General features: G+C 41.5%; 1 protein-coding gene across 3 annotated transcripts; it reads left to right on the forward strand.

The window, feature by feature from the left end:
* The first annotated feature begins 15,550 nt into the window (after positions 1-15,550).
* Positions 15,551-25,012, forward strand: LOC110524162 (amyloid-beta A4 precursor protein-binding family A member 3-like). Of its 3 annotated transcripts, none has more exons than XM_036977966.1 (11): positions 15,551-15,821; positions 16,188-17,561; positions 17,698-17,728; positions 17,815-17,960; positions 18,540-18,626; positions 19,203-19,391; positions 19,934-20,113; positions 20,669-20,881; positions 21,337-21,456; positions 21,864-22,004; positions 22,177-25,012. In XM_036977966.1, the coding sequence occupies exons 2-11, from the start codon at positions 16,524-16,526 to the stop codon at positions 22,246-22,248; spliced, it is 2,217 nt and encodes a 738-aa protein (XP_036833861.1). In that variant the 5' UTR covers positions 15,551-15,821; positions 16,188-16,523; the 3' UTR covers positions 22,249-25,012. The 3 variants fall into 3 exon arrangements, with proteins under 3 accessions (XP_036833861.1, XP_036833862.1, XP_021459223.2); XM_036977967.1 differs by having other exon boundaries at positions 16,609-17,561; XM_021603548.2 differs by having other exon boundaries at positions 15,551-17,561.
* Positions 25,013-27,685: the final 2,673 nt, after the last annotated feature.

The raw sequence follows: 27,685 nt of genomic DNA on the forward strand, positions 1-27,685 counted from the left end.
TTCTTGAGATTATTTTTTGAAAAATAAATACTTTTTTGTGAATATTTTTGTGTGTTATCATGTGTTATTACTAGAGGCGAAAGAAACACCCCTATTTAGGAGAGGTGCTGACTAGCGGAATAGAACACCTGAGAAATTAAAGGAGAGCCGCACTCAGAAGCACACTCAGGAGCTCAGATGCAATATTTTAATAACCTATCCAACGTTTTGACAGACACGCTGTCTTCATCAGGGTATAATGACAATCACTGCGGGGTGACTCGTTTATATAGTGTCAAAGGACACACACAGGTGTCTGTAATCATGGCCGGGTGTGGCCTGATATCATTGGTTAATTCTCATATATTAAAATGGCATACAAAAAAAAACATAAATGGATAGCATACGATCATAGATACAATTTTAAACCTACAAACATTTACAATAGCAAAATCACAATAATGGCTTCAGATCAAAGTCTACGTTGAGACCGAAGGTAGTAAGGGTCTTTCAATTAAAGATACGGGTAGCCTCGTTTGAACAATAAATCCCTCTCCTAGGGAGGGTGACATGTTCGATACCAATACAACGTAGGGACGAACTCGAGTGGTTAGATTCCAAAAAGTGGACCGCAACTGGGTAAGTCGAGTTTTTGCACTTAATGGTGCTTCGATGCCCCGAGATTCGTACTTTTAATTCGCGCTTTGTTTTACCCACATCATTTTTTACCACAAGGACACGTTATAAGACAAATAACTGCCTTAATGGAGCACGTGATAACACCTTTGATTGGGATCTGTTTCCCTGTTTGGGGGTGATTGAAGGATCTACATTTATAACTGCCATTACATTGAGCACAGCCATTACACTTGTAGTTGTCATCCAGTAAGGGCGCAAGAATACGACCAAGGGAGGGTCCGAAAACACATTACCGATACTGTCATCGGATCTTAGAATGTGCCAATGTTTGTGAACGATTCCCTTAATTTGTTCAGAGCACTTTGAATAGCGGATAGTTAGAACGCAAGACTGCTTCTTTTTGCGAGACTGACCTTGAAAAGACCATGTCTTGTTTTTAATTTTCTCAATGGCAGTATTAATCTAACCAATTTTGTATCCCCTCTCCTTGAATTTTCTTTGCGACTCAGCCATATTTCTGTCGAGATCTGAATTATTTTGATTCGACAGAATTGGCTGTAGGGCAAACTGTTTTTCAAAGGAAGTGGGTGACAACTATCAGCCCTCAACAAACTGTTACGATCAGTAGGTTTCCTGTAAAGATCAGCGTAGAGAACATTATCCTCACACAAGATCTTAAGATCAAGGAAACTGATTTGACGTGTGTCAGATTGCATAGTAAATCTCAGATGCTCAGAACAGGAGTTAAGAAAAGCATAGAACGCCTGGAGCTGTTTTGCATCATCGCTCCATAGAACAAAAATATCATCAATATACCGTTTCCACTTAATAATGTTAGGCAAGTAAATATTTTTTGAGAGGATTGAAAATGGACTGTTTCTCCATGTAACCCACATACAAATTAGCTTAGTTAGGAGCTATGTGGGATCCCATAGCAGTACCCTTCGTCTGAATAAAGAAATCACTTAGAAACATGAAGTAGTTGTGTGAGTACTATTTCAGCCAATGTTATAATGCATGCACTGGAAGGTAGTTCATTAGGGTCACGTTGCAGAAGAAAATGTTCCATAGCTTCAATACCGCCCTCATATGGAATATTTGTGTATTACGGCTCAACATCAAAGTAACTAACAAAGTATTATCAGGGAGAGGATCAAGAGATTCAATAATAGAGGTCATACTGCTGGTGTCCTTTACAAAGGAGGGGAGCTGTTCTGTGAGTGGTCTAATAAAAAAATCAATAAAAGTCGATAGAGGGACCATTACTGCATCAATGCCCGCTACAATAGGGCGCCCTGGAGGTTTTGTAACATTCTTGTGTATTTTCGGCAAAGTATAGAAAGTGGCAATTTTAGGGTGTTGAATAGCCAAAAAGTTGTGTTATTTTTTTGGTTATCTGACCAGAACTTAAATACCCATCTAGGACAGTAAAGATCGTGTTCTGAAATTGGGCAGTAGGGTCACTTCTGAGTTTCTTGTAAAAGGTGTTGTCAGGCAGTTGTCTGACACCCATTTACATGAACTGTCCTATCCATGAGTACAACCGACCCACCCTTATCAGCAGGACGAATAAGGACTGACGTATTGGATTGTAAATCAAGCAAAGCTTGTTTTTCATCCTGAGGTAAATTCTGGAAAGATATGTACACCTGTTTGTTCTTAAGGAGATGAACAACATCTTTTTCAACGAGTCTGCAATACGTCTCAATAGAGTGATTGTGATTGGCTGGAGGTACAAAATAACTCTTACTTCTAAAAGGAGTCGGAGTATGTGCAGGTGAGCAACCTACACGTTCAGTAGAAACATCACGATTAGGGGAGCTAAAGTATTCCCTTAAACGGATGTTTCTAAAAAATAAAAAAAAACTTAAACATGTCTACTTTAACATCGAAATCGTTGCACTGAGTTGTAGGCACAAAAGATAACCCTTTATTAAGCAGGGAGACATGGGCAGGGCTCAATATCTTGCTTGATAAATTGAAGACACTCAGTCCCGTGGGTTCTGCCTCTGGTGGTCGTTTCTTCTTACCCCGTCGGATGCGGCATCTCGTCGGTGTGCCTGCCCACGACCACCTCCGCCCTTCCGTCGGCCCAGTCTCTCGTTGGATAAAAAACTGGCACTGGAAGCGGATGATGCGCTGGTTGTAGAGTGTTGTTCACCCATGACTGCGTGGCCATGCACAACTCCGACTCAATCATCAAGTTTGCAGACGACACCAGAGTGGTAGGCTTGATAGCCTACAGGGAGGTGGTGAGGGCCCATGGAGTGTGGTGTCAGGAAAATAACCTCTCACTCAATGTCAGCAAAACAAAAGAGATGATTGTGGACTACAGGAAACAGCAAAGGGAGCACCCCCTATCCACATCAACGGGACAGCAGTGGAGAAGGTGGAAAGTTTTAAGTTCCTCGGTGTACATATCACTGATAAATTGAAAAGGTCCACGCACACAGACAGTGTGGTGAAGAAGGCACAACAGCGACTCTTCATCCTCAGGAGGCTGAAAAAATGTGGCTTGTCACCGAAAACCCTCATTAACTTTTACAGGTGCACAATCAAGAGCATCCTGTCGAGCTGTATCACCGCCTGGTACGGTAACTGCACCGCCCACAACCACAAGGGCTCTCCAGAGGGTGATGCAGTCTGCACAACGCATCACTGGGGGCAAACTACCTGCCCTCCAGGACACCTAAAACAGCCGATGTCACAGGAAGGCAAAAAAGATCAAGGACAATAACCACCCAAGCCACTGCTTGTTCACCCCGCTTCCATCCAGAAGGTAAGGTCAGTACAGGTGCATCAAAGCTTAGACAGAGAGATTGAAATACAGCTTCTATCTCAAGGCCTTCAGATTGTTAAACAGCCATCACTAGCACAGAGAGGCGGCTGCCTACCTACAGACTTGATATCATTGGCCACTTTAATAATGCCACTTTAAGAATGTTTTCATATCTTGCATTACTTATCTCATATGTATATGCTGTATCCTACACTGTATCCTACACTATCTATTGCATCTTAGCTGCTCTGTCACTGTTCATCCATATATTTTAGATTTATATATTCTTATCCCATTCCTTTACTAGATTGTGTGTATTAGGTTTTGCTGTGGAATTGTTAGATATCACCTGTTAGATATTGCTGCACTGTCGGGTCTAGAAGCATAAGCATTTTGCTACACTCGCAACAACATTTGCTAACCATGTGTATGGGACCAATACAATTGTATTTTACTCAATCAATCATACAATTGGTTGGCAATAAAGCATTTATACTCATTTATAAGCACTCATGGAAATGACCAAGTGAAATATTTTCCTTAGCTTGACTACTACCCCTTTTCACAAAGTAAATATTTGAATTTGTGTTCTATTATTGCTGCCTGGCTGAAAATCACTGCAGCACCTCCTGTTCAAATACAATATTAGTCCAGGCTTTGCGGGATCCTTTGGATGTCAGGACACGCATATTGCAATATCCAAATTAACTCTGAAACTACTATATTAATTTGGGGATAGGTCGAAACACATGAAACATTCATGGCCATTTAGCTAGCTAGCTTTCTGTTGCTAGCTAACTGTTGCCAGCTAATTTGTCCTGGGATATAAACATTGGGTCATTATCTTACCTGAAATGCACAAGGTCATTTTTTTTTGGATCTTTGTAGAATTTGGACCCTTTTTGGGTCACACAAAATCGTGTGTTCTCTACTCGACAATTAATCCACAGATAAAAGAGGAAACCTAGTTAGTTTCTAGTAATCTCTCCTCCTTTTTCTGTGGACTTCATATGGCGTTTGGCAACCAACTTTGAGGTCCATAACCACCACCAACTTGACTGAAGTGTGGACCTCAGTTCACCTTTCAATCCTTCACGTGGGTATATACTGCTAAAAACCAATGGGAGAGGTAAGACTTGCAATGCGTCACGAACAAAAATAGAACCAAGTTCAATTTTAGAACCACGTTCTGTTTTAGTGCCTGGAATAGCAGACGCACGTTGACGCATGCGAGCTGTTTGGATGAAATTATAATTTTTTGTTTCGTTTTTTTGCCTGTTTTTCATGTTATTTTGGCATTATTATGTGTCATATTAGTTTGAAAACAATGTTTAAAAAATGTGAGTTAATAAAGCTGCATACAAACAACTTTTTTGCTTTCTTGAGTAAGGAAGCTCCAAAATTCAGGTGTTTCAGCCTACCTCAGTGCTTTCTGTGGTGGTGGGGCAGCCAGCGGAAAATACAGAGCGTAGGTGGTTGATAATGTTCTCTAGTTGCGCCGTGATTGGCTCAGTGTTCTGTCACTCATGGGGAATCTATGTCACCGCAAAATCTACAGGGAGAGTAAGAAAGTTCAAGCCCCTTGGGTGCTGCCATAGATTTACATTAAAAGTGCCCATCCAAGAAGGCTCAAGACCATTGGCCACAGATAAAATGGCGTCAAATCACGTTATATCTACCATAGCTTTGATTGGGCTGATCATGTCAACATCATACTTTCAAATTCTTAGCTAGCATGGTACAAAAGCAGTCATCATCATGAATGAAGTCGACAATCTACTGGCAAATCCTTTTCAGTCCTTGTCATATGAAGAGAAATGACAGATAAAACGTATCAATGTTCATCTGCCATTGGACATAAACATTACACAACAAGTTGGAAATCTCTAATTCAACAATGACTGTTTTGGAAAGAATCAGTGGCTAACTGCAAGTGTTGCAAAGCAATCACTAGCCTGCTATTCGGTGGAGAGAGTGTGTGGTCCAAGTCTGGGTTTAAGGATCTCTTTTCCAAGTGGGGGCGGCAGGGTAGCCTAGTGGTTGGAAGGTTGCAAGTTCAAACCCCCGAGCTGACAAGGTACAAAACTGTCGTTCTGCCCCTGAACAGGCAGTTAACCCACTGTTCCTAGGCTGTCATTGAAAATAAGATTTTGTTCTTAACTGGCTTGCCTAGTTAAATAAAGGTAAAATTTAAAAAAATAAAACGTTTTAAAAGGATAAACATTCAAATGCAACACCATGGGCCAGAAAAGGTTGAATATATTGGCCATGCTGTCAATCCAGCATGACTTCTGCCTCATTCAAAACAACTGGAAACTTATAAACTAGGAAATCTCAGACTTCAGGGAGTTCAAGACAACTGGGAATTCGGGAAAAAACTAGCTCCAACTGGGAAAATACGTTTGGAACTGTCATCCAACTCGGAATTCCAAGTCTGGAACTGGGGCCTCTTTCTAGAGCTCCGACCTGTCCCAGTTGTCTTGAAAGCACTATAAATCCTGTGAATGCTAGACTTTGATGACAAAGTTTCATGACAAAATTTTCCAATGAGAAGGACCGCCGCTCCACCTTCCTGTTCAAGTAAGCTCAGCACAAAAGGTGAGTCCAAAAAATGCATTGTACGCTGGAGATATGTATACTGTAGCTAATTAAATAATACTAAGTGTATGTTGTGTAGTAAGCTGTTAGTAGCCCATGTGCCTGACCCTAATAATTTGGTCCTTTTCACACTAATAACTTAGCCTACTGTTCTAACTTAGTGGTGCACATGTAGCCTATAGCCTGTTTGAGAGAAATGTCATCATTGAATATTGTAAGAGCTTTCGTTGTCTGCTTATATGCCCCCTTAGGGTACAGGCAGAATACTGTAAGAATGCCCATGTTCTGAATTCTGTCCTGCACATTTCAAAAGTGAACGATGGTGCCAACAGACATGGCAGCTCTGCTTCTAGCTCCTAAGCAACTTTGCACTATTTAGTTTTTTTGTGTGTTATTTCTTACAAGCATTTCACTACACCCTCAATAACATATGCTAAATATGTGTATGTGACCAATACATTTGACTTGACTTGAAGTGCTGAACAAATAGTTATATTGACTAAGTCAGCTTTAGCTTGCTCATTTATGTCTTAATAGAAATTACGGATTGCCTCTTATCTGCTCATCGTTCCCTTATGCCATAGTTTGTACATCTCAATTGTCAGTAGAAACCACTTTGTTTAAGTAAGCCATATCAGCTATGTTTTTTTGAAAAGGCAGTAAATGAGACCGAATGAACAGTTTCGCTGCCAGACGAGGCTCCGCTGATAGCCAGGTGTAACAGTGGTAAGGATTCACTCAATGGTGCTGAAAAGTAAGCTCTGCTGTTTGGACAGCTTTGTAGGCCCTAAACAGTTTGCGGGCACCGTTTGTCACCATTATAGTGCAATTCATGTACAGTGCCTTGCGAAAGTATTCGGCCCCCTTGAACTTTGCGACCTTTTGCCACATTTCAGGCTTCAAACATAAAGATATAAAACCTGTATTTTTTTGTGAAGAATCAACAACAAGTGGGACACAATCATGAAGTGGAACGACATTTATTGGATATTTCAAACTTTTTTAACAAATCAAAAACTGAAAAATTGGGCGTGCAAAATTATTCAGCCCCCTTAAGTTAATACTTTGTAGCGCCACCTTTTGCTGCGATTACAGCTGTAAGTCGCTTGGGGTATGTCTCTATCAGTTTTGCACATCGAGAGACTGAAATCTTTTCCCATTCCTCCTTGCAAAACAGCTCGAGCTCAGTGAGGTTGGATGGAGAGCATTTGTGAACAGCAGTTTTCAGTTCTTTCCACAGATTCTCGATTGGATTCAGGTCTGGACTTTGACTTGGCCATTCTAACACCTGGATATGTTTATTTTTGAACCATTCCATTGTAGATTTTGCTTTATGTTTTGGATCATTGTCTTGTTGGAAGACAAATCTCCGTCCCAGTCTCAGGTCTTTTGCAGACTCCATCAGGTTTTCTTCCAGAATGGTCCTGTATTTGGCTCCATCCATCTTCCCATCAATTTTAACCATCTTCCCTGTCCCTGCTGAAGAAAAGCAGGCCCAAACCACGATGCTGACACCACCATATTTGACAGTGGGGATGGTGTGTTCAGCTGTGTTGCTTTTACGCCTAACATAACGTTTTGCATTGTTGCCAAAAAGTTCAATTTTGGTTTCATCTGACCAGAGCAGATGTCACTATTATTACTACTCTGGACAGTTCTGACCTAGACTACGTGGACAACTACAAATACCTAGGTGTCTGGCTAGACTGTAAACTCCCAGACTCATATCAAACATCTCCAATCCAAAATCAAATCTAGAATCGGCATTCTATTTCGCAACAAAGCCTCCTTCACTCACGCCGCCAAACTTACATTAGTAAAACTTACTATCCTACCGATCCCCGACTTCGGCGATGTCATCTACAAAATAGCTTCCAATAGACTACATCCAATTTGCTGAGTAGAGTATCACAGTGCCATCCATTTTGTTACCAAAGCGCCTTATACCACCCAACGCTGCGACCTGTATGCTCTAGTCGGCTGGCCCTCGCTAAATATTCGTCGCCAGACCCACTGGCTTCAGGTCATCTATAAGTCTTTGCTAGGTAAAGCTCTGCCTTATCTCAGCTCACTGGTCATGATAACAACACCCACCCGCAGCACGCGCTCCAGCAGATATATCTCACTGATCATCCCCAAAGCCAACACTTCCTTTGGCCGCCTTTCCTTCCAGTTCTCTGCTGCCAGTGACTGGAACGAATTGCAAAAATCGCTGAAGCTGGAGATTTCCCTCACTAACTTTAAACATCAACTATCTGAGCAGCTAACCGATCGCTGCAGCTGTAGATAGTCCATCTGTAAATAGCCCACCCAATCTACCTTCCTCATCCCCATATTGTTTTTATTTACTTTGCTGCTCTTTTGCACACCAGTATCACTACTTACACACCATCATCTGCTCATCTATCACTCCAGTGTTAATCTGCTAAATTGTAATTACTTTGCTACTATGGCCTATTTATTGCCTCACCTCCTCATGCCATTTGCACAAACTGTATATAGACTTTTTTTTTTCTATTGTGTTATTGACTGTACGCTTGTTTATTCCATGTGTAACTCTGTGTTGTTTTTTCTGTTGCACTGCTTTGCTTTATCTTGGCCAGGTCGCAGTTGTAAATGAGAACTTGTTCTCAACTAGCTTACCTGGTTAAATAAAGGTGAACAAAAAAATAGTACTGTATTTCACTCAACGTTGTGACTCGTGTAAACCTTCATCCTGAAAAAGATTACATCTGTCACGTGCATTTACAGATCGTTACTTTGACGCTTTCAACACGGGCGGGATCAATTTGATTAACATTTGAAGTGAACAAAGCTGTGTGCTCCTGAATTTTAGACCACGACTGCTGTGTTTAGAGGTACATAATGCAAGAGTCTTTGCAGTCGCTTGTGAATGTGCTCAAGTCCTACAGAGGAAGAGAGAAAGTGTTCACTCCCAAGTTGTTCACCCCAACACACTCCTCCCACATCAGCACAATGGACAATGAGAGCAGGTAAATAGAGAGAGATAATTGAAGACGTGAAGATCCTCTATCCAGACTTGTGGCCTGAAGAGCTGGACATTCAGTTTGGAGACAATGCAGTGAGACACCTGTGCGAGGTGTTCAGAGTAGATGGGATGGAGAGTGTTTGGGGATTCCAAAGCTACAAAGCTAAATGCAGGTCTCCTTGTCACCTCTGAAGGCAGTAGAAACCATTGCGATATCCACCAGTAAATGCAAGTGTAAATTCAGCAGCATGAATGACATCCTGACAGGCAAGCGAAATGCGCTCGCAGTCAGCCACCTATCCAATCTGCTTTTCCTCAAACGCAGCAGTCCACCAATGCAGCTGTTCAGCCCATCGCCATATGTGAAGGCATGGCTAAGTAAAGGAAGGAGACACGCCAACACAACTGACTGCCCTGCCGCTGCCAAAGAAGACACATACAGTTGAAGTCAGTTTACATACACCTTAGCCAAATAAATTTAAACTCAGTTTTTCACAATTCCTGACATTTAATCCTAGTAAAAATTCCCTGTCTTAGATCAGTTAGGATCACCACTTTATTTTAAGAATGTGAAATGTCCGAATAATAACAGAGAGAATTATTTCTTTCAGCTTTTATTTCTTTCATCACATTCCCAGTGAGTCAGAAGTTTACATACACTCAATTAGTATTAGGTAGCATTGCCTTTAAATTGTTTAACTTGGGTCAAACGTTTCAGGTAGCCTTCCACAAGCTTCCCACAATAAGTTGGGTGAATTTTGGCCCATTCCTCCTTATAGAGCTGGTGTAACTGAGTCAGGTTTGTAGGCCTCCTTGCTCGCACACGCTTTTTCAGTTCTGCCCACAAATTGTCTATAGGATTGAGGTCAGGGCTTTGTGATGGCCACTCCAATAGCTTGACTTTGTTGTCCTTAAGCCATTTTGCCACAACTTTGGAAGTATGCTTGGAGTCATTGTCCAGTTGGAAGACCCATTTGCTTCAATATATCCACATAATTGTCCTTCCTCATGAAGCCATCTATTTTGTGAAGTGCACCAGTCCCTCCTGCAGCAAAGCACCCCCACAACATGATGCTGCCACCCCCGTGCTTCACGGTTGGGATGGGGTTATTCGGCTTGCAAGCCTCCCCTTTTTCCTCCAAACATAATGATGGTCATTATGGCCAAACAGTTCTATTTTTGTTTCATCAGACCAGAGGACATTTCTCCAAAAAGTAGGATCTTTGTCCCTATGTGCAGTTGCAAACCATAATCTGGCTTTTTTATGGCGGTTTTGGAGCAGTGGCTTCTTCCTTGCTGAGTGGCCTTTCAGGTTATATTGATATAGGACTCGTTTTACTGTGGATATAGATACTTTTGTACCTGTTTCCTCCAGCATCTTCACAAGGTCCTTTGCTGTTGTTCTGGGATTGATTTGCACTTTTCGCAGCAAAGTACATTCATCTCTAGGAGACAGAACATGTCTCCTTCCTGAGCGGTATGACGGCTGCGTGGTCCCATGATGTTTATACTTGCATTCTATTGTTTGTACAGATGAACATGGTACCTTCAGGGGTTTGGAAATTGCTCCCAAGGATGAACCAGAATTGTGGAGGTGTACAATTGAAATACATCCACAGGTACAACTCCAATTGACTCAAATTATGTAAATAATGTAAATTAGCCTATCAGAAGCATCTAAAGCCATGACTTCATCATCTGGAATTTTCCAAGTTGTTTAAAGGCACAGTCAACTTAATGTATGTTAACTTCTGACCTAGTGGCATTGTGATAAAGTGAATTGTAAGTGAAATAATCTGTCTGTAAACAATTGTTGGAAAAATGACTTGTCATGTACAAAGTAGATGTCCTAACCGACTTGCCAAAACTATAGTTTCTTAACAAGAAATTTTGGGAGTGGTTGAAAAACAAGTGTTAATGACTCCAACCTAAGTGTATGTAAACTTCCGACTTCAACTGAACATAGCACAAGACAATGTGGAGCTTTTTTTGTTGATATGGTGAATAAGGCAAAATAGTGTGATAATAGTTCGTTTTTTATCTAAAAGATTTGAAAATGATCTGCTAATAGGTCTACGTTTTAATCAATCGTTTGTTTGTCGTCAGGATTGGAGAGAGGCGGAGGACAGCCTCCTTTACTCACCGGTCCTCGCAGACGTTTCAGCACCATGGCCACCTCCTCCAAAGACGCAGGTTAAAATGCTTGGTACATCAGCACTTGGACAGCGACTTGTTTAACGCTATCAATGTTATGTCAGTACTGGCACGCAGGATTCTTCCGTTAACTTGGCATAATCTGTTTATAAAGGTTGTAGACACTCGTGTACAGTGGTTCTGATATGCTCATGTTTGTAGGCCTACGAAAATGGATGGTAAACATTTTGTCACGTCTGCCACTAGTACATCACGAATGCATTGTCATTCACATTGCAAAGCATAACATACCCATATCGTGCCAGTGTCAACATTGGAAAAACACTAGTTTACTGTACATTACAGTGAACTTTGAGCTAACATAATTCAAGTTTAGCACAGTCAACATGGATGGTGAACATTTTCTCACATCTGCCAGTATCAGATCACTAATCCATAGTCATTAACATTGCAAAGCATGACATGCCACTATTAGGCCAGGTAAAAGATATGAAAAATACTATTTTACTGTATATAACAACTTTGAGCCAACATAATCCAATTTTAACACAATAAAAATGGATAGTAAACATTTTCTAGTTTACAAAGATGAGTAAGATAATATTGAATAAAATATAGCATGGCAATTAACAACCCTCCTAAAGCAGTGATGGAAAAGAGCCAGTGGGACCTGAAGCACATTCGTCTTCCAATGCAATCCAATGCAATCCAGGTCGTCAGGTCGTCAAATGTATGTCCTGCTAGAGCTGTCCCGGTCAACTGTAAGGGCTGTTATTGTGAAGTGGAAACGTCTAGGAGCAGCAACGTCTAGGAGCAGCAACAACTCAGCCGCAAAGGTGTGGGCCTCACAAGCGCACAGAGCGGAACCGCCAAGTAATGAAGCGCGTAACATGTAAAAAATAATCTGTCCTCAGTTGCAACACTCATTATCAAACTCCAAACTGATTCTGGAAGCAATGTCAGCACAAGAACTGTTATGAAATGTGTTTCCATGGCCGAGCAGCCGCACACAAGCCTAAGACCACCATGTACAATGCTGAGTGTCGGCTGGAGTGCTGTAAAGCTCGCCCCCATGGACTCTGGAGCAGTGGAAACAAGCTTCACAAATCTGGCAGTCCGACGGATGGATTAGGGTTTTGTGGATGCCAGGAAAACGCTATCTGCCCCAATGCATGGTGCCAACTGTAAAGTTTGGCGGAGGAGGAATAATGGTCTGGGGCTGTTTTTCATTGTTCGGGCTAGGCCCTTTAGTTCCAGTGAAGTGAAATCTTAACGCTACATCATACAATGACATTCTAGACAATTCTGTGCTTCCAACTTTGTGGCAACAGTTTGGAGAAGGCTCTTTCCTGTTTCAGCATGAAAATGCCCCATGCACAAAGTGAGGTCCATACAGGGATCGGTGTGGAACAACTTGACTGGCCTGCACAGAGCCCTGTCTTCAACCCCATCAAATCCTTCCCAGAAGAGTGGAGGCTGTTATAGCAGCAACGGGGGGACCAACTGGGGCGGCAGGGTAGCCTAGTGGTTAGAGCATTGGGCTAGTAACCGGAAGGTTGCAAGTTCAAATCCCCGAGCTGACAAGGTACAAATCTGTCGTTCTGCCCCTGAACAGGCAGTTAACCCACTGTTCCTAGGCCGTCATTGAAAATAAGAATTTGTTCTTAACTGACTTGCCTGGTTAAATAAAGGTAAAATAAATAAATAAAAAACTCCATATTAATGCCGATGATTTTGGAATGAGATGTTCGAGGAGCAGGTGTCCACATACTTTTGGTCATGTAGTGTACCAGGAAACACACACTGCTCTTCTGAGAGAACACAAGGACTCAACAAGACACGTAGAGTATGTATTGTATTTTGCATATAAGGTACGTAGATGATGTATTTCTAAATTAAGCAATTTATTTGGTTAATTTTAAGATTTATTCGTTTTTTGTTCTTTCAAAACAATAACAAACCTACTTTTAGTTGACTTAACTGTGTTTCAAGTTTTTATATTGTAATTACCATGCCAGGCTATTTTGGTTGATAGCGTATGCTGATTTGTGTTACCTTTAGGGCTGCCGTTAATGGGATCTATATGACAACAGCCAGTGAAAGTGCAGGGTGCCAAATTCAAAACAACAGAAATCTCATAATTAAAATTCCTCAAGCATACAAGTATCTTATACCATTTTATAGGTAATCTTGTTTTTAATCCCACCAAAGTGTCCGATTTCAAATAGGCTTTACAGCGAAAGCACCACAAATGATTATGTTAGGTCAGATCCAAGCCACAGAAAACACAGCCATTTTTCCAGCCAAAGAGAGGAGTCACAAAAAGCACAAATAGAGATAAAATGAATCACTAACCTTTGATGATCTTCATCAGATGACACTCATAGGACTTCATGTTACACAATACATGTATGTTTTGTTCGGTAAACATTTCAGTATACATTGAGTGCGTTATGTTCAGTAGTTCCAAAAACATCCGGTGAATTTGCAGAGAGCCACATCAATTTACAGAAATACTCATCATAAATGTTGATGAAAATACAAGTGTTATACATGGAATTAAAGATATACTTCTCCTTAATGCAACCCCTGTGTCAGATTTCAAAAAAGCATTATGGAAAAAGCAAACCATGCTATAATCTGAGAACAGCGCTCAGAGAACAAATACATATATCCGCCATGTTAGAGTCAACAGAAGTCAGAAATACTGTAACATTATAAATATTCACTTATCTTTGATGATCTTCATCAGAATGCACTCCCAGGAATCCCAGGTCCACAATATATGTTTCATTTGTTCGGTAATAGCTACTTTTGTTAGTGCGTTTGGTAAACAAATCAAAACTCACGAAGCGCGTTCACTAGTTGCAGACGAAATGTCAAAATGTTCCGTTACAGACCGTAGAAACCTGTCAAACGATGTATGGAATCAATCTTTAGGATGTTTTTAACATAAAGCTTCAATAAATATTCCAACCGGAGAATTCCGGTTGGAATAGGGAGATACCCCTCTTGTGAAATGCGCGTGACCAGTGCGTGACTGCTGCCAGACCTCTGACTCAATCCATTCTCATTCAGCCCCACTTCACGGTAGAAGCCTCAAACAAGTTTCTAAAGACAGTCTAGTGGAAGCCTTAGGAAGTGCAAGATGACCAATATCCCACTGTAACTTCAATAGGGACTGAGTTGAAAATCGACCAACCTCAGATTTCCCACCAGGAGTTGTATTTTTTTCTCAGGTTTTTGCCTGCCATATGAGTCCTGTTATACTCACAGACATCATTCAAACAGTTTTAGAAACGTCAGAGTGTTTTCTATACAATACTAATAATAATATGCATATATTAGCAACTGGGACTGAGGAGCAGGCAGTTTACTCTGGGCACCTCTAGCACCTTTTCATCCAAGCTATTCAATACTGCCCCATGCAGTCATATTAAGTAAGAAAAAATACGTTTTTGAAATGTGTTTTTATGGCACACATAGGGACCAAAGATACCAGTAAAACAACATGCAAAGGCAACAGGGTATCGGAACTTCGTTGTCGATCAAATGCATCCCTTCATGGTATATTCTTGCTGGAACCATTAATTATGAATCCTACCCTAGCCTTGTGGTATAAAGTAATATCCAGCGGAACAAACCCATCGGCATATAGATACATTGCTGCAATAAAGGGACGCACCTGATTGGCAATGACGTTCAGATATTATGTGGCATTCAAACGTTTATCTACCAGTATCAATGGGCATCATGTCTGAAACTAAAACACCCTACAACATCAAACTGCCACGCAATAAGTATCCCAGCTTTCACCAGGTCAGTCTATTTCATGGAATTGGAGGTCTACCAGATAAAGGTGCCACTCATTTATTCCTTTTTTTTTACTCCAGCCACACAGGGTGCAATTGGAGAAATAGAAACAGCGCCAACAAAATGTTTTATTATCTTACTTAAAAGTTCACTGTAATATAGAATAACCAATTATATTAACCAATATTTTAAGTTGGCATCGTATGGTTTGAAATGGTCATTACATGGATGAATTTTCTACTAAAAAAACATCAACCTTACTTCGATCTTGCTGTGAAGGTGTGTGTGTGTGTGTGTGTGTGTGTGTGTGTGTGCTTTGACAATTTAACATTTCATAAACAGCACCACCCTTAGGCTACTGCAGCCTCTGCAGCCTAATTTTACCCGCGATATCAAAGTTATTTTTAGTCACGAAAAGGAAATAAAATGTTTGGTAGAATTTGGAATATGGAAGATAGGTGCGCTTCAAACTGTTTTCTTTGAATGATTTGTAGCTATCGTCTCTGTCTCTGCATGACAGTGCATCCTACATTGTTCCCCCTACCAGAAAACACGCGGTACCGTAAAGTGGTGTGTATTCGCGCAATAAATTCAGGCGGAAACTGAAGAGCGGATGAGTTGTGTAGACCGCGTTTTGCGAGTGTCGGCTTGACAGCAGTGAAACAACGACATCGTTTTATGTATCATAAACACGATATGAGCGTCCAGCAAATATACTTATCAAAATTCTGTTACATTTGTAGCTATTACTAATAGCTGACTTGCATTGCTGACTTCTCTGTTTTGGTGCTGAGTTCCCAAACAAGTAAACTTCATCCGTGACAGTTAAATTCAAGCAGTTGTCAGTCCTCGGATCCAGAATTTAACCGGGTGAGCATCTGGATCATGTCAGATTTATGTTGGTAATGCCAATATTGTCCTCAATGTCTCGTAATTGGCAAACCAGCAGGGAGATAGCTTATTTAGTGACGCTTCTTGACTGTAAATTAGCCGAGTAGCCGAAGGTAGCTAAATTAGATAGCTAACAAATTAGCTCGGGTGATCCAAACTGCAATGACAATCCAGCTACTGTAATTTCTCTAGCAGCACTGCCAGCATATAATGTATTTTCTCTGTAATTATTTTCAGAAGATTGGAGTCTTGTATTTTTTTGTAAGTGAGTAGCTCACCATGATCATAATCACTTATGCAATTTTTATATTGGTAATAGCTCTTTTACTGGTCATTTTGTTACAGATGGATCAAACGTTATTAATAGCCTAATACAAATAAACCATACCATATTGTCATAGGCTGAATGCACAAAGGGTACTTTCTATATTGGTGACACGCATGACAATGACATGTACTTTGAGCCTGAGGCAATAGCACTGCTATCTTGATGGACATAGGTCAATGAAGAGACTAAAAAAAGAGTGGTTGCTCTCATTATTCCCCTGCACAAGAAGTGGTGAATGCAAAAACGGTCTACTTTCACAGTGAAAAAATACAAAATACCAACTTCCGACAGATACCCCTATAAATTGCATAAACACCCTACTAGGCATTGAAAGGGGCTTGTATGTGCTGCCTATGATCCGTGCTCTTATCCACAAAATGGAGGCAGGTAATTGCTCTGCTGGAAACGAGGAGAAACAAACCGTTTCCTCACCTTCAGCTCAACAGGAGAACACTGCTTGTGGTGGACCTGCTGTAGATGAGCCAGACAGCCAAAGCCAGTTCTCTAGAGCTGCTTCTTACCCTGAATCAGAAGACCTGGACTCCTTTAACCTAATAGAGCCCCCTCCTCTGGACTGGAGGTCAGATGACTCTAGTGAAGCAGGTTCAGTGGAAGAGATGGACGACCCTAGCTTCCCTCCCTCCTTGGTCCCTGTGGACAGTTTAGAGGACGGATTAAGTGAGTCCCTACCTCCCTTGTACACCAGTGACACTGCAGCTTCTTCTCTGGTAGTTAGCCAGGAGGAGCTAATCGACTATGCTCCTGAGGATAACACCCCAACCAAACAGGTTCTGGATCCTAGCAAAGAGGGAGGAGAGGTGGGGGATGCGATGGAGGAGAAGGTTGAGATCAGGAGAACAGGTGACAAAGACCACACGCGGATCCACCACCTGCTAAACCGACTCCAGGTCATTGGAGAAAGCCCTCTCCCCAGGGACTCAACCTCTGACCCTACACCACCACCATCAGAATTCTCTGAGCCCTCTGAATTTGAGCCTCCATGCCAATCTCTGTTGATGGACATCAGCCCATTGCTACCAGACCCAGAGCATAACCCGAAACAGGCCTCGGAGATGCTTTTCTCAGAGAGTAACCAGAGAGACCTATTAGGGCTGTTGGAGTGTACAGAGATAGGGGCTGCCCAGCCCAGTTCCTCTGACATCAAGGTTCCTCCTTACATGGCCCGGAGAGGGGAGATGGACGCGGTGGTGTCGGTCTCCTACAACCAGGAGGATGGCGAAAGGTTCTGGGAACACTTTGGGAACGGCTGGCGGCTGCGCCACAGGGATGACTCCGTGGAGTCTTTCCCGGAAGACGAGGTCCCAGAGCCCGTATGGATGAAGTTAGGGGAGGAGGCTCCGGAGGTAGACTCTGCAGAGAACAGTCAGCGGGTAAGTTTGACATGCTAAAATATGGTTATCAATGATGAATGGTGGTGTTATTAGTGTATATTACTTTGCTGATGATTGGTTCAAATGAGCTGTGTCTTTCACTTTGTTCAGTAATCACTAACCTCTTAATTTACAGGGCGCAGAGGACCGCCCAGCCTATAAAGACGGTAATCTTAATTTAGGCTGTATGTAAAACTTCTATGCTTCTCTCATTAGACTCTCTTAAATAATAATAGTAATGCATTTCTGTCAGTGCCTGGCCCCTGTGATCCAAATGACCTCCTGGATGGGGTCATATTTGGGGCCAAGTACCTGGGCTCCACCCAGCTCAAGTCTGACAAGAACCCCTCCACCAACGCTCAAATGAAACAGGCCCAGGAGGCTGTGGACAGGATCAAAGTGAGTTTTCATTTTACATTGTAGTCATTTAGCAGACGCTGTTATCCAGAGCGACGTACAGTAAGTGCATTAATCTTAAGGTAGCTAGGTAAGAAAAATCACATATCACAGTGGTTTGCGGACCGCTGGGGTAAGAGTACGCTGTGACAGAACCATTTGCGGGTTATATTTCTTGCTATGGGGTGTTGCTATGATCATAGTAAGTAAACATTTTCCTCAATAAAGCAAAGTCAATGATAGTATGAAAAGATAAATGCAAGTGTTAGTGCAGGAAAGGCAAGTGCAATGGTAAGGTGTTTGTTCTTCTTTGGGGGGGACTGTGAGATTATTTAAGATTCTGTTTGAAGAGGTAGGTTTTCACACGTTACTGGGAGTGTACTGACATTAGAGGGAAGCTGGTTCCTTCCTTAGGATGCCAGGACAGAGAAGAGCTTCGACTGGGATGAGTGTGAAACTGGCCTCATAAGGATGGGAGGGCCAATAGACCAGAGGTGGCAGAATGGCTCAGACCATTCTGCTAAGAATGGGTGATCTGTTTTAAAAAGTATCATCAAAAGGTTTGCTCTTGTCTTCCTCCAGGCCCCAGAGGGGGAGTCTCAGCCTATGACCGAGGTGGATCTCTTCATCTCCACTCAGCGCATCAAAATCCTCAGCGCAGACACACAGGTAGGCAACTGCTGCCACTGACACAATCAGCCGAGCATGACGTGGTTTGGATGGATGACAAAGTAGTTGAAGGTCATTCCTTGAATAGCAGTGTCTCTAATTTGAGTCAAACTCGTCCTGTTACAGTTGAATAGTAAAGAGAATCAAAGTGGGTCAGTTTGTCAGCTTGCTCCCTTCTGCATGGCTGACTGCGTCTAGATATATAGTGGGTGCTGTTAGGCTGTGTTCAGAGGCAGCCCAATTCTAGTATTTTTTTTCTACTAATTGGTATTTTGACCAATTACATCAGATATTTTCATATCAGATCTTTTTCAGAGCTGATCTAATTGGACAAAATACCAATTAGTGAAAGAAATATCAGAATTGGGCTGCCTGTGTAAATGCAGCCTTAGACTAACCTAGCCCTCTTCGTTGTTAGACCTAGTGAGAATGGGTACATCATGGATTTTTTCACATTCTTTTACCAAAAATCATTGCCTCGGTAACATTAACGTGTTAGTTAACTTACATGAAGGTGTTAGTGAACAGTTAGTACATGTTTCCTCCACACATTCATCCCTTCTGTTCCACCTACAGGAGGCCATGATGGACCATCCTCTCCAGATGATCTCCTACATCGCAGACATCGGCAGCATCGTGGTTCTGATGGCCCGCAAGAAGCCGGCCGGGGGGCGTAAGGGCCAGGAGGGGAACCCTGCTGGGGTCAACTCCCCCGGGCCACAGAAAAAGTGCTGCATGCTCTGCCATGTGTTCAACTCTGACGAGGTGAGTCATTCAATCAGAAACCATACAGCATTTGTATGTCCAATTGGTTTTCTGTGGGGATTTTTTTGTTTAAAAATAATCAGATTAGGTTGCACTGGTTAGAAGAAGAAAAACTAATATTTATATATATGTTTTATTCCCAGTGCCAGTCTTTTTCTACAGTACTTGAGCCATCAGTACTTGCCATGCAACTAGGTAACGGAGCTTTGTTGAACACAAAAACAAACAGGCTGGCACCCAGGTTACTTTTCCATGCCAGGAGTTGTTAAACAAGAGGAAATTAGCAGTTCCTTAGTGTTATGGTTAGGTTAGAGTTTGGGATAGATTATGGTTAGGTTTAATATTAGGATTGAGGTAAACCAATGGGTCATATCTTGATGGTTAGCCACAGCCTATTTTGACAACTTGAAACGCTCTGTAAGATTGTGAGGAGGAACAGGATTGCCATATTGTTATATGACAAGGATTATCGTACTCTTACCTGCCAGGCTGGGACACGTTTGAACATGCCCACTGACTCACTGTGTCTCTCCTGCATGCAGGCCCAGGTGATCGCTCAGGCGATTGGCCAGGCCTTCGGTGTGGCCTACCAGCAGTTCCTCCATGCCAACGACATCAAGGCCAGTGAGCTGAGGCCCAGCGAGTACAGTGACTACCTGGGGACACAGGAGCACTATAACGGAGACCTGGTACACTTCTCGGATTCAGATAACATCAGAGAGGTACAGAAACCCGTCAGTATTTCAGCACCATGTTGTTATTACCAGACAGCGTTTCCATTTGAGTGTCGGCCTATAAACGCAGTATTCCTCCTACCTTTAGCCTAGATAAGCATTTGTTTTTACTCTTGATCTAATTGACTCATGTTCGCGTATCGAACGCAGTCAGTGGCGATTTAACCATCAACCAGGAGCCTATGAAATCTGTTTTATGTTAACATTTGGTTGTGCATGGAGTTAAATGTTGGCCTTCATAAACTAAATAGATATTTGCTGGTTGTACACTATGCAACAAACACTTCCTATCTCACTCAAGACAGTATTGAAACAGATCCATACATTTCATGATGTGTCTTAAGTGGAATGTACATCAACGTTGTGTTCAGTTGGGGAAAAAACATTTTGAAATGGAGTGAGTTAATACCTGAACTTTTCCAATAAGAACATTGTTTTTTTTGTTTGCAATTGCAAAACGTTTTGCTACAGCGTTTCCCTACTGAACACCAGCCATGAAATCCCCCCTTTCTCTTAAACCATCTCCATACTGTCTGTGTCCAGGTGTCCATCTCCAAGGCTCCCAGGGAGATAGTGGGGGTGGCTGTGGTGGAGTCGGGCTGGGGCTCCATCCTGCCCACGGTGATGGTGGCCAACCTGCTCCACGGTGGTCCTGCAGAACGCTGCGGGGCCCTCAGCATAGGAGACCGCATCATGTCAGTCAATGGCACTAGCCTGGTGGGCCTCCCCATAGCCACCTGCCAGAGTATAATACGGGTAAGAGGGGGACTGTGTCTGTGCCTGTTTCATTCTTTCCTGTGAGCTGTCTTGGCTGTGTCTATTGTATAGTTCCTAGAATGTACACTAGATGGTGCTGTATTGCTGAAGTCATAGAGACGGATGCGTGTGATATGTGGAGAGGAAGAAGAATTGGTGGTTTGTTTGCTTTCCAGCTATTATTTCGGCATGAGTTTGGACCTGATGGCAGGTTGTTGCATTTTGTCACCTAATGTTGTTATGTTAAATGTATTCCATGCACACACAATACTCCTCTCATTCTGTGAATGTCATTCATTATCTAAGAAGCACAGAATGCATAGGGATAGTGAACAGTTAGTGAACAGGTACTTTAAGGTGACAGAGACATTTATCTTTGCAGACATTTACTATACGTTGGCAGACATCTTTCTAGTATTTGTATTATGTATTTTCCACTTTTGTTTTTGTGAAAGGATTTAAAAAACCAAGCAGAGGTGAAGCTCAGTATCGTTCACTGCCCTCCCGTCACCATGGCAATTATCAAGCGACCGGACCCAAAATTTCAGTTGGGCTTCAGTGTAGAGGACGGGATTGTAAGTGACAGTTGCTTTATTATTTTACTCTACGAACTTGTATGAATACAACTGCCAGACAGAATCCCCCAACAGGATCCAACATTCATGTTTTATTTATGTTTTTATTATTATTATTATTATTATTATTATTATTTTGCTAAGGCCCAGTCCAATCAATAGTGAGTAGTATTAATTTGAGGTTCTTTTCATTTATCACAGTGAACATGGTCTGGAATAAAGATAAAAGTGAATCTTCAATTAATGTGGTCTGTAACAGCATTTTAGACTGAATAGTAGATGTGCGGCATCCACTTTAGGAACTCTATAGTAGTCAAGCTAAAATTGTCAATTGTCCACTTTCACTCTCTCACTTATCTTTTAATCTGTATTTTCTATCTTTCTCATCCTACTGTTGCCTTGAGCAGATCTGCAGTTTGATGCGTGGTGGGATCGCAGAGAAAGGGGGCATCCGGGTCGGACACCGCATCATTGAAATCAATGGGCAGAGTGTGGTAGCCACTCCTCACGAGAAGATCATCCACATTTTGACTGACGCAGTCGGGGAGGTGAGAGAGGAATTCAACACCAACTCCGATCAGAAGCACTAGATTTCACACTGACTTTCATTTCATAAATCTAACTTTCTCTGTATTGACAGAACATGACTCAATAAGTAAATGAATTGGTCAAAGAAATATTAGCATTGTCATTCATGGCTGTGTTCGTCTTTCTGAACAGATTCACTTGAAGACCATGCCAGCCTCTACATATCGCCTTCTAACGGGACAAGAAACTCCAGTATTTCTCTGAGAGAACGTAGGAGAGAATGCTGCCTGTGCTCTCAGAAGCAAACAAGGAAGAATACCATTTGGAAGCTATACACATGCACACACGCAGCCTCAAATTGGACTATGCAATTGGACTGTATCACCTGGCTATTGATACACCACTGAACATATTTTTTTTTTGTTTTTTTACCTTTATTTAACTAGGCATGTCAGTTAAGAACAAATTCTTATTTTCAATATTGGCCTAGGAACTGCCTGTTCAGGGGCAGAACGACAGATTTGTACTTTGTCAGCTCGGGGATATGAACTTGCAACCTTTCGGTTACTAGTCCAACGCTCTAACCACTAGGCTACCCCTACATAATGGGGTTATCCACCAACAGAATATTTTATGATGTATGTTAGAATATCAGGATGATACAGCAAATGTTTTCAAAGATAGAATTGTTAATACATCTCTTGTTTATATTTATGAAATGTTAAAGCAGATAACCTCACTTTTCCTACTGACGATCTCAGTTATCTTACTAACATACTAATTATCTTTCTGAACAGGAAAAGCATGAGTACCTGCAATTAATTACTTCCACCGCCATTCTTTAGTTGCCGATGTGCCTCAGCTCAGTGGAACTTGAATTCATGGAGAGGAGCCTAATTTAAGAAAGCTGGTCCGTATGTCTCGTCATTACGTGCTTCCCACCTCTAGACAATGTAATTGAGTAACATGCACATCAACAAGCGACTACTACATCAGTATTACATTGTTATTATGTATCTCCGAACAGTGTACTATTAATATGCTGAAAGATTTTACGTTGTGCATGCCATTCCCTATTGTTCCCATTTCAGTGCCTGGAAGAATTCAGAAGTTAGTTCTGTATTTTCAGAAATGAAGGTAACTGCCTTTAGTGTTAGAGATATACACTGAGTGTACAAAACCTTAAGGACACCTGCTCTTTCCATGACATAGATGAGTCCAGGTGAAAGCTATGATCCCTTATTGATGTCACTTGTTAAATCCATTTCAAATCAGTGTAGAAAGATGAAGGGGAGGAAACAGGTTAAATAAGGATTTTTAAGCCTCGAGACTATTGAGACATGGATTGCATATGTGTGCCATTCAGAGGGTGAATGGGCAAGAAAAAAGAGTTAAGGGGCTTTTGAACAGGGAAACGCTCAACAGCTTTTCCATGCGTATCAAGAATGGTCCACCACGAAAGGACGCCCAGCCAATTTGACACCTTGTAGTCCATGCCTGACAAATTGCGGCTGTTCTGAGGGCAAACGGTGCTGCAACTCAATATTAGGAAGGTGCTCTTAATGTTTTTTACACTTAGTGTATATTTTTAATGACTGCAGTTGTGTACATCATTTCTGTGATGGGGATATGGCCCGGACACATTAGCCACCACAGGTGAGTACCAGGGTCATGTATTAAGGGCACACAATAGCGAATGTTTCAAAACGTTGTGCAATGGAATAAAATTGTCTTGATAATTATTTAATCACTCCAATATTGAAATTAGTTGTATACTGCAGTGCCACTAATTATTTTGCGAACACAAATCCTGTTGAATGTTGTGTGCATGCAATATATCATGCAGAATGTTTTCTATTTTTTAAAGGAAGGCATCTTCAAAAAAAACTAAGAAATGTGTAGGTACTTGTTATATGTTACATATTTTAGCCAATCAACATCGTCCAGTGGGCAGATGTTTTAATCTCCAATTACAACACCTGAAATGGAGAGTTTGAATTAACGAGTTACTTAAATTACTTATTTGGGACAGCTTCACTGATAAATAGGAATATTGTCATTGATTCAAAAAGGTGAGAATATTACTTTTTAGTCCAGCATGCCTCTCGGCTACATTAGCTAATTTAATCAGTAATACTGCGTAGGCTGTTTTTTTTTTTCCTCACACACGTTAGCATCACTGGGACGAGAGGACTGTAGGTGCATGTTAAAATGTTTAATTGTATCGCTATGATAACATGTCATGTATTCTAATGTATCATATTAAGTATTTGTTTTCATAGTTTTATTGTATAACCATTTTAAATTGAGCTCCATAGTTGTATGGCTTGTGTAACAATTTTGCTGACTTGTTTGAACACTGGTATTATGATTTTTTAAATGTAATCTAGTTCCAGTTTGATTCATGAATACCTTAATTTTATTGATAATTAATGAAAATGTTAGGTTTGCGTTTCTTGAGTGATAGTTGTATAGCGTTTCCTGGTATGGCATTTTCTTACTTTCTCTTAGATTTTTACATTTTAGTCAATTTAACAGACCCTCCAGAGTGACTTACAGTAGTGAATGCATACATTTTGGTACTTTTTTCATACTGGTTCCCCATGGGAATTGAACCCACAACCCTGCAACCACCATGTTCTACCAATTGAGCCACACTGGACCATCCTTCTCAGGGTTTTACCCCCAAATTGTGTGAAATGTTGCCACTACTCTCAAAATATGTGGTCATACTTATTGTCATGAAACATAGTAATGTCCCTTTAATTTATTTTATGGTGCACTATTAATGTTTTATTTGAGCCCAGGTCAGTTGATATGCTCAATGGGGGGAGACCAGTTAGGGCTTGAGTAGGCCTATTTGTAATCCTCCCACGACATTCAATGTCCCATCTGGGTTCTCAACTGAATTGTGTTCAATAGCCATTTCAGTGGCTGACATTTAGCCTCACCCGTTTGATCTGATTGTTGTGAAGAGAGATTTAGAGAATTGAATATTGTGATGTAGTATTAAATAATTTGCACATTATGGTAATGAGCATGTTATAAAGACTTACTGGGGATAAAGTGTATAGCTAGTTGAACAAAGATGAATACACAAACAATGGCTTGGCACTAGGGATGGCCTATGAAATTTCCTAAATTGAATTTGCAAGTGAAATCAGTTGTGTGTTCACCAATTAATTAATTTAGGTGAAACAATGCTGTTTATGAACAAATGATAGGTTGCGGAAGGATTTGTTGAGCAAAAGTTAATATAGAAATCTCATAATCACATAAGCCAATTGGGATAATGAGGATTGCAGTATCAACATGAGCAGTCCTGAGAGGACTCCTTGTGACAGGATGGCTTAGGACTGTCGCCTTCGTGCTTTGTCATTCGTGCGATTGTGTGTTTTTGTTCATATTTCTCCTCTCCCATATTAGATAACCTTACTCTCAAAGTTTTCCAACTGTAGCTACACTAAACCCATCTGTAATGTACAAAGGTGTGTCGTGGAAATTCTACACAGGGTCACTAGAAGTCGATCTTAAATTAATAATTGTTTATTAACAGTTAACTGGAGAGGTTCCATCAAACTGGATGCACCATAGTACACATCTGTCAGGAGCTCTCTCGGGGCAGTCCCGTCAGATCTCTTATATACAGGTTACAGACATGTTACATTGGCATAGTTCATAGGGTTGATTCCAGCAAGTGTCTGGCATAGTCTCCTATCTTAACTTATAGAACATATTCTGGGTGTTTTGCCAGGTGGTCCTAAGGAGGATGTCATGTCGCCACCCCCTCATATCTTTACCAAGCACAGGCAGGAACCAAAGATTATTTATGACACTAAGACAAGATGAACATTTTCAAGACAGTCTCTTCACAAGTTAAAATGTTCCATCACAGGTGTATTAAAAGAGCCTGTTTATTTTCTGGATTAAGCTGGTGTGATCTACAGGTGTCGTCTGCTGCCTGTAGGGAAGTAGGACTTATAGGACACTATGCTCCCGCCTGCACCTGAATTATCCATGTACTTTGGCATTAAGTGGAAATAAGTTATCAGTTGAAATAACAAATATCCCTATTTTTCTGCCTGTTTGACATTTCCAAGTGGAGTTGCTAGCACTGCTGTTGTGTCATTTTTTGGGGGTCAGAACACAGGTAAGTAACTCTGCTCTCCCTCATGTTTTGTTCCTATAGTGCTGCACAATGGGTTGGTAGCACCTTGCAGCACAACATGGGGATTGGGAAACAGGTTTTGTGGTGTACTTGGCTCTACATCCCATAAACAGACAACTTGGATATAAAGAATCAACATTTCTCTTTATACAAATTCTATAATGTATTCTGTTTCTGATTCTAACGTTTCTACTGAACATGTCCCCTTTTATCATGAATGAAATTGATATCCATGCTGTAGCCTAATGAACGAATGAATCCTTTATGGCCATTAGGCTATACTAGCCACTAGCCACTGTGTGTATGATGATGATGTCTTCCCTTTCCCTTACTCCAGATCCCCTGTTCCTCATCCTCATCTCAGTGCGTCGCTCTCATCCTCCCTACAAACCGAGCCAATGTGAATGCTCATCATTCAGTGTTCTCTTGTGTTGACAGTGCCGCTCCAGTGTAAGCTGCCTACCACCTCTGCCGTAACACACAGGTTAAACACTCCCTCCCCCCTCTGAAATTTCCAGCCAATCACATAAGCTAGGTAAGAGTGATGCTGGGTGCCACGCACACTTTCCCCAGCCTGTTAGGTTCTTCGTCTTCATCTGGCTTATTATGGACCTTTGTCATGTAGTGGTTCAATCACACAGTCGTAATATTGTATGTATTTCAGGTTAATCTTAGTGTTTGCATTTGAGTCCATGGTTCACGTCAGTGAGAGTGTTTAGACTCTGGTTTCAAGCCAATCCTTGTCCTCCTAGGCAAACTGGTTGCCCCCCCACATTACAATGCTCTGACTGACATTTCTGGGACTAGGCCAATCCCTCTGTGCTGAAAGGAAAGTGATTATTACACACATCCAAATATAGGACAGGAACTGGGCAATAGTTCACCATGTTGACATGTTTTGCATGTCTCAGGACAATCCCTCAGCTAACAAATATACAGTGCATTCGGGAAGTACTCAGACCGCTTCACTTTCCCCACATTTTGTTACGTTACAGCCTTTTTCTAAAATTGATCAAATATTTTTTCCCCCGCATCAATCTAATACACAATACCACATAATGACAAAGCAAAAACTGTTGAATTTTTTTTGGACATATATAAACAAACAAAACTAAAATAGCTTATTTACCTAAGTATTCAGACCTTTTGCTTTGAGACTCGAAATTGAGCTCAGGTGCATCCTGTTTCCATTGATCATCCTTGAGACAACTACACCTTGGAGTCCACCTGTGATAAATTCAATTAATTGGACATGATTTGGAAAGGCACACACCTGTCTATATTAGGTCCCACAGTTGACAGTGCATGTCAGAGCATAAATCAAGCCATGAGGCTGAAGAAATTGTCCGTTGAGCTCAGACAGGATTGTGTCGAGGCACCGATCTGTGGTAGGGTACCAAAAAATGTCTGAAGCATTGAAGGTCCCCAAGAAGGTCCCCCCGGGTGGCCTTCATCATTTTTAAATGTAAGAAGTTTGGAACCACAAAGACTCTTCCTAGAGCTGGCCGCCTGGCCAAACTGAGAAAATAAATT

This window comes from Oncorhynchus mykiss, chromosome 5, assembly GCF_013265735.2.
Source record: "Oncorhynchus mykiss isolate Arlee chromosome 5, USDA_OmykA_1.1, whole genome shotgun sequence".
NCBI classification, from domain to species: Eukaryota; Metazoa; Chordata; class Actinopteri; order Salmoniformes; family Salmonidae; genus Oncorhynchus; species Oncorhynchus mykiss.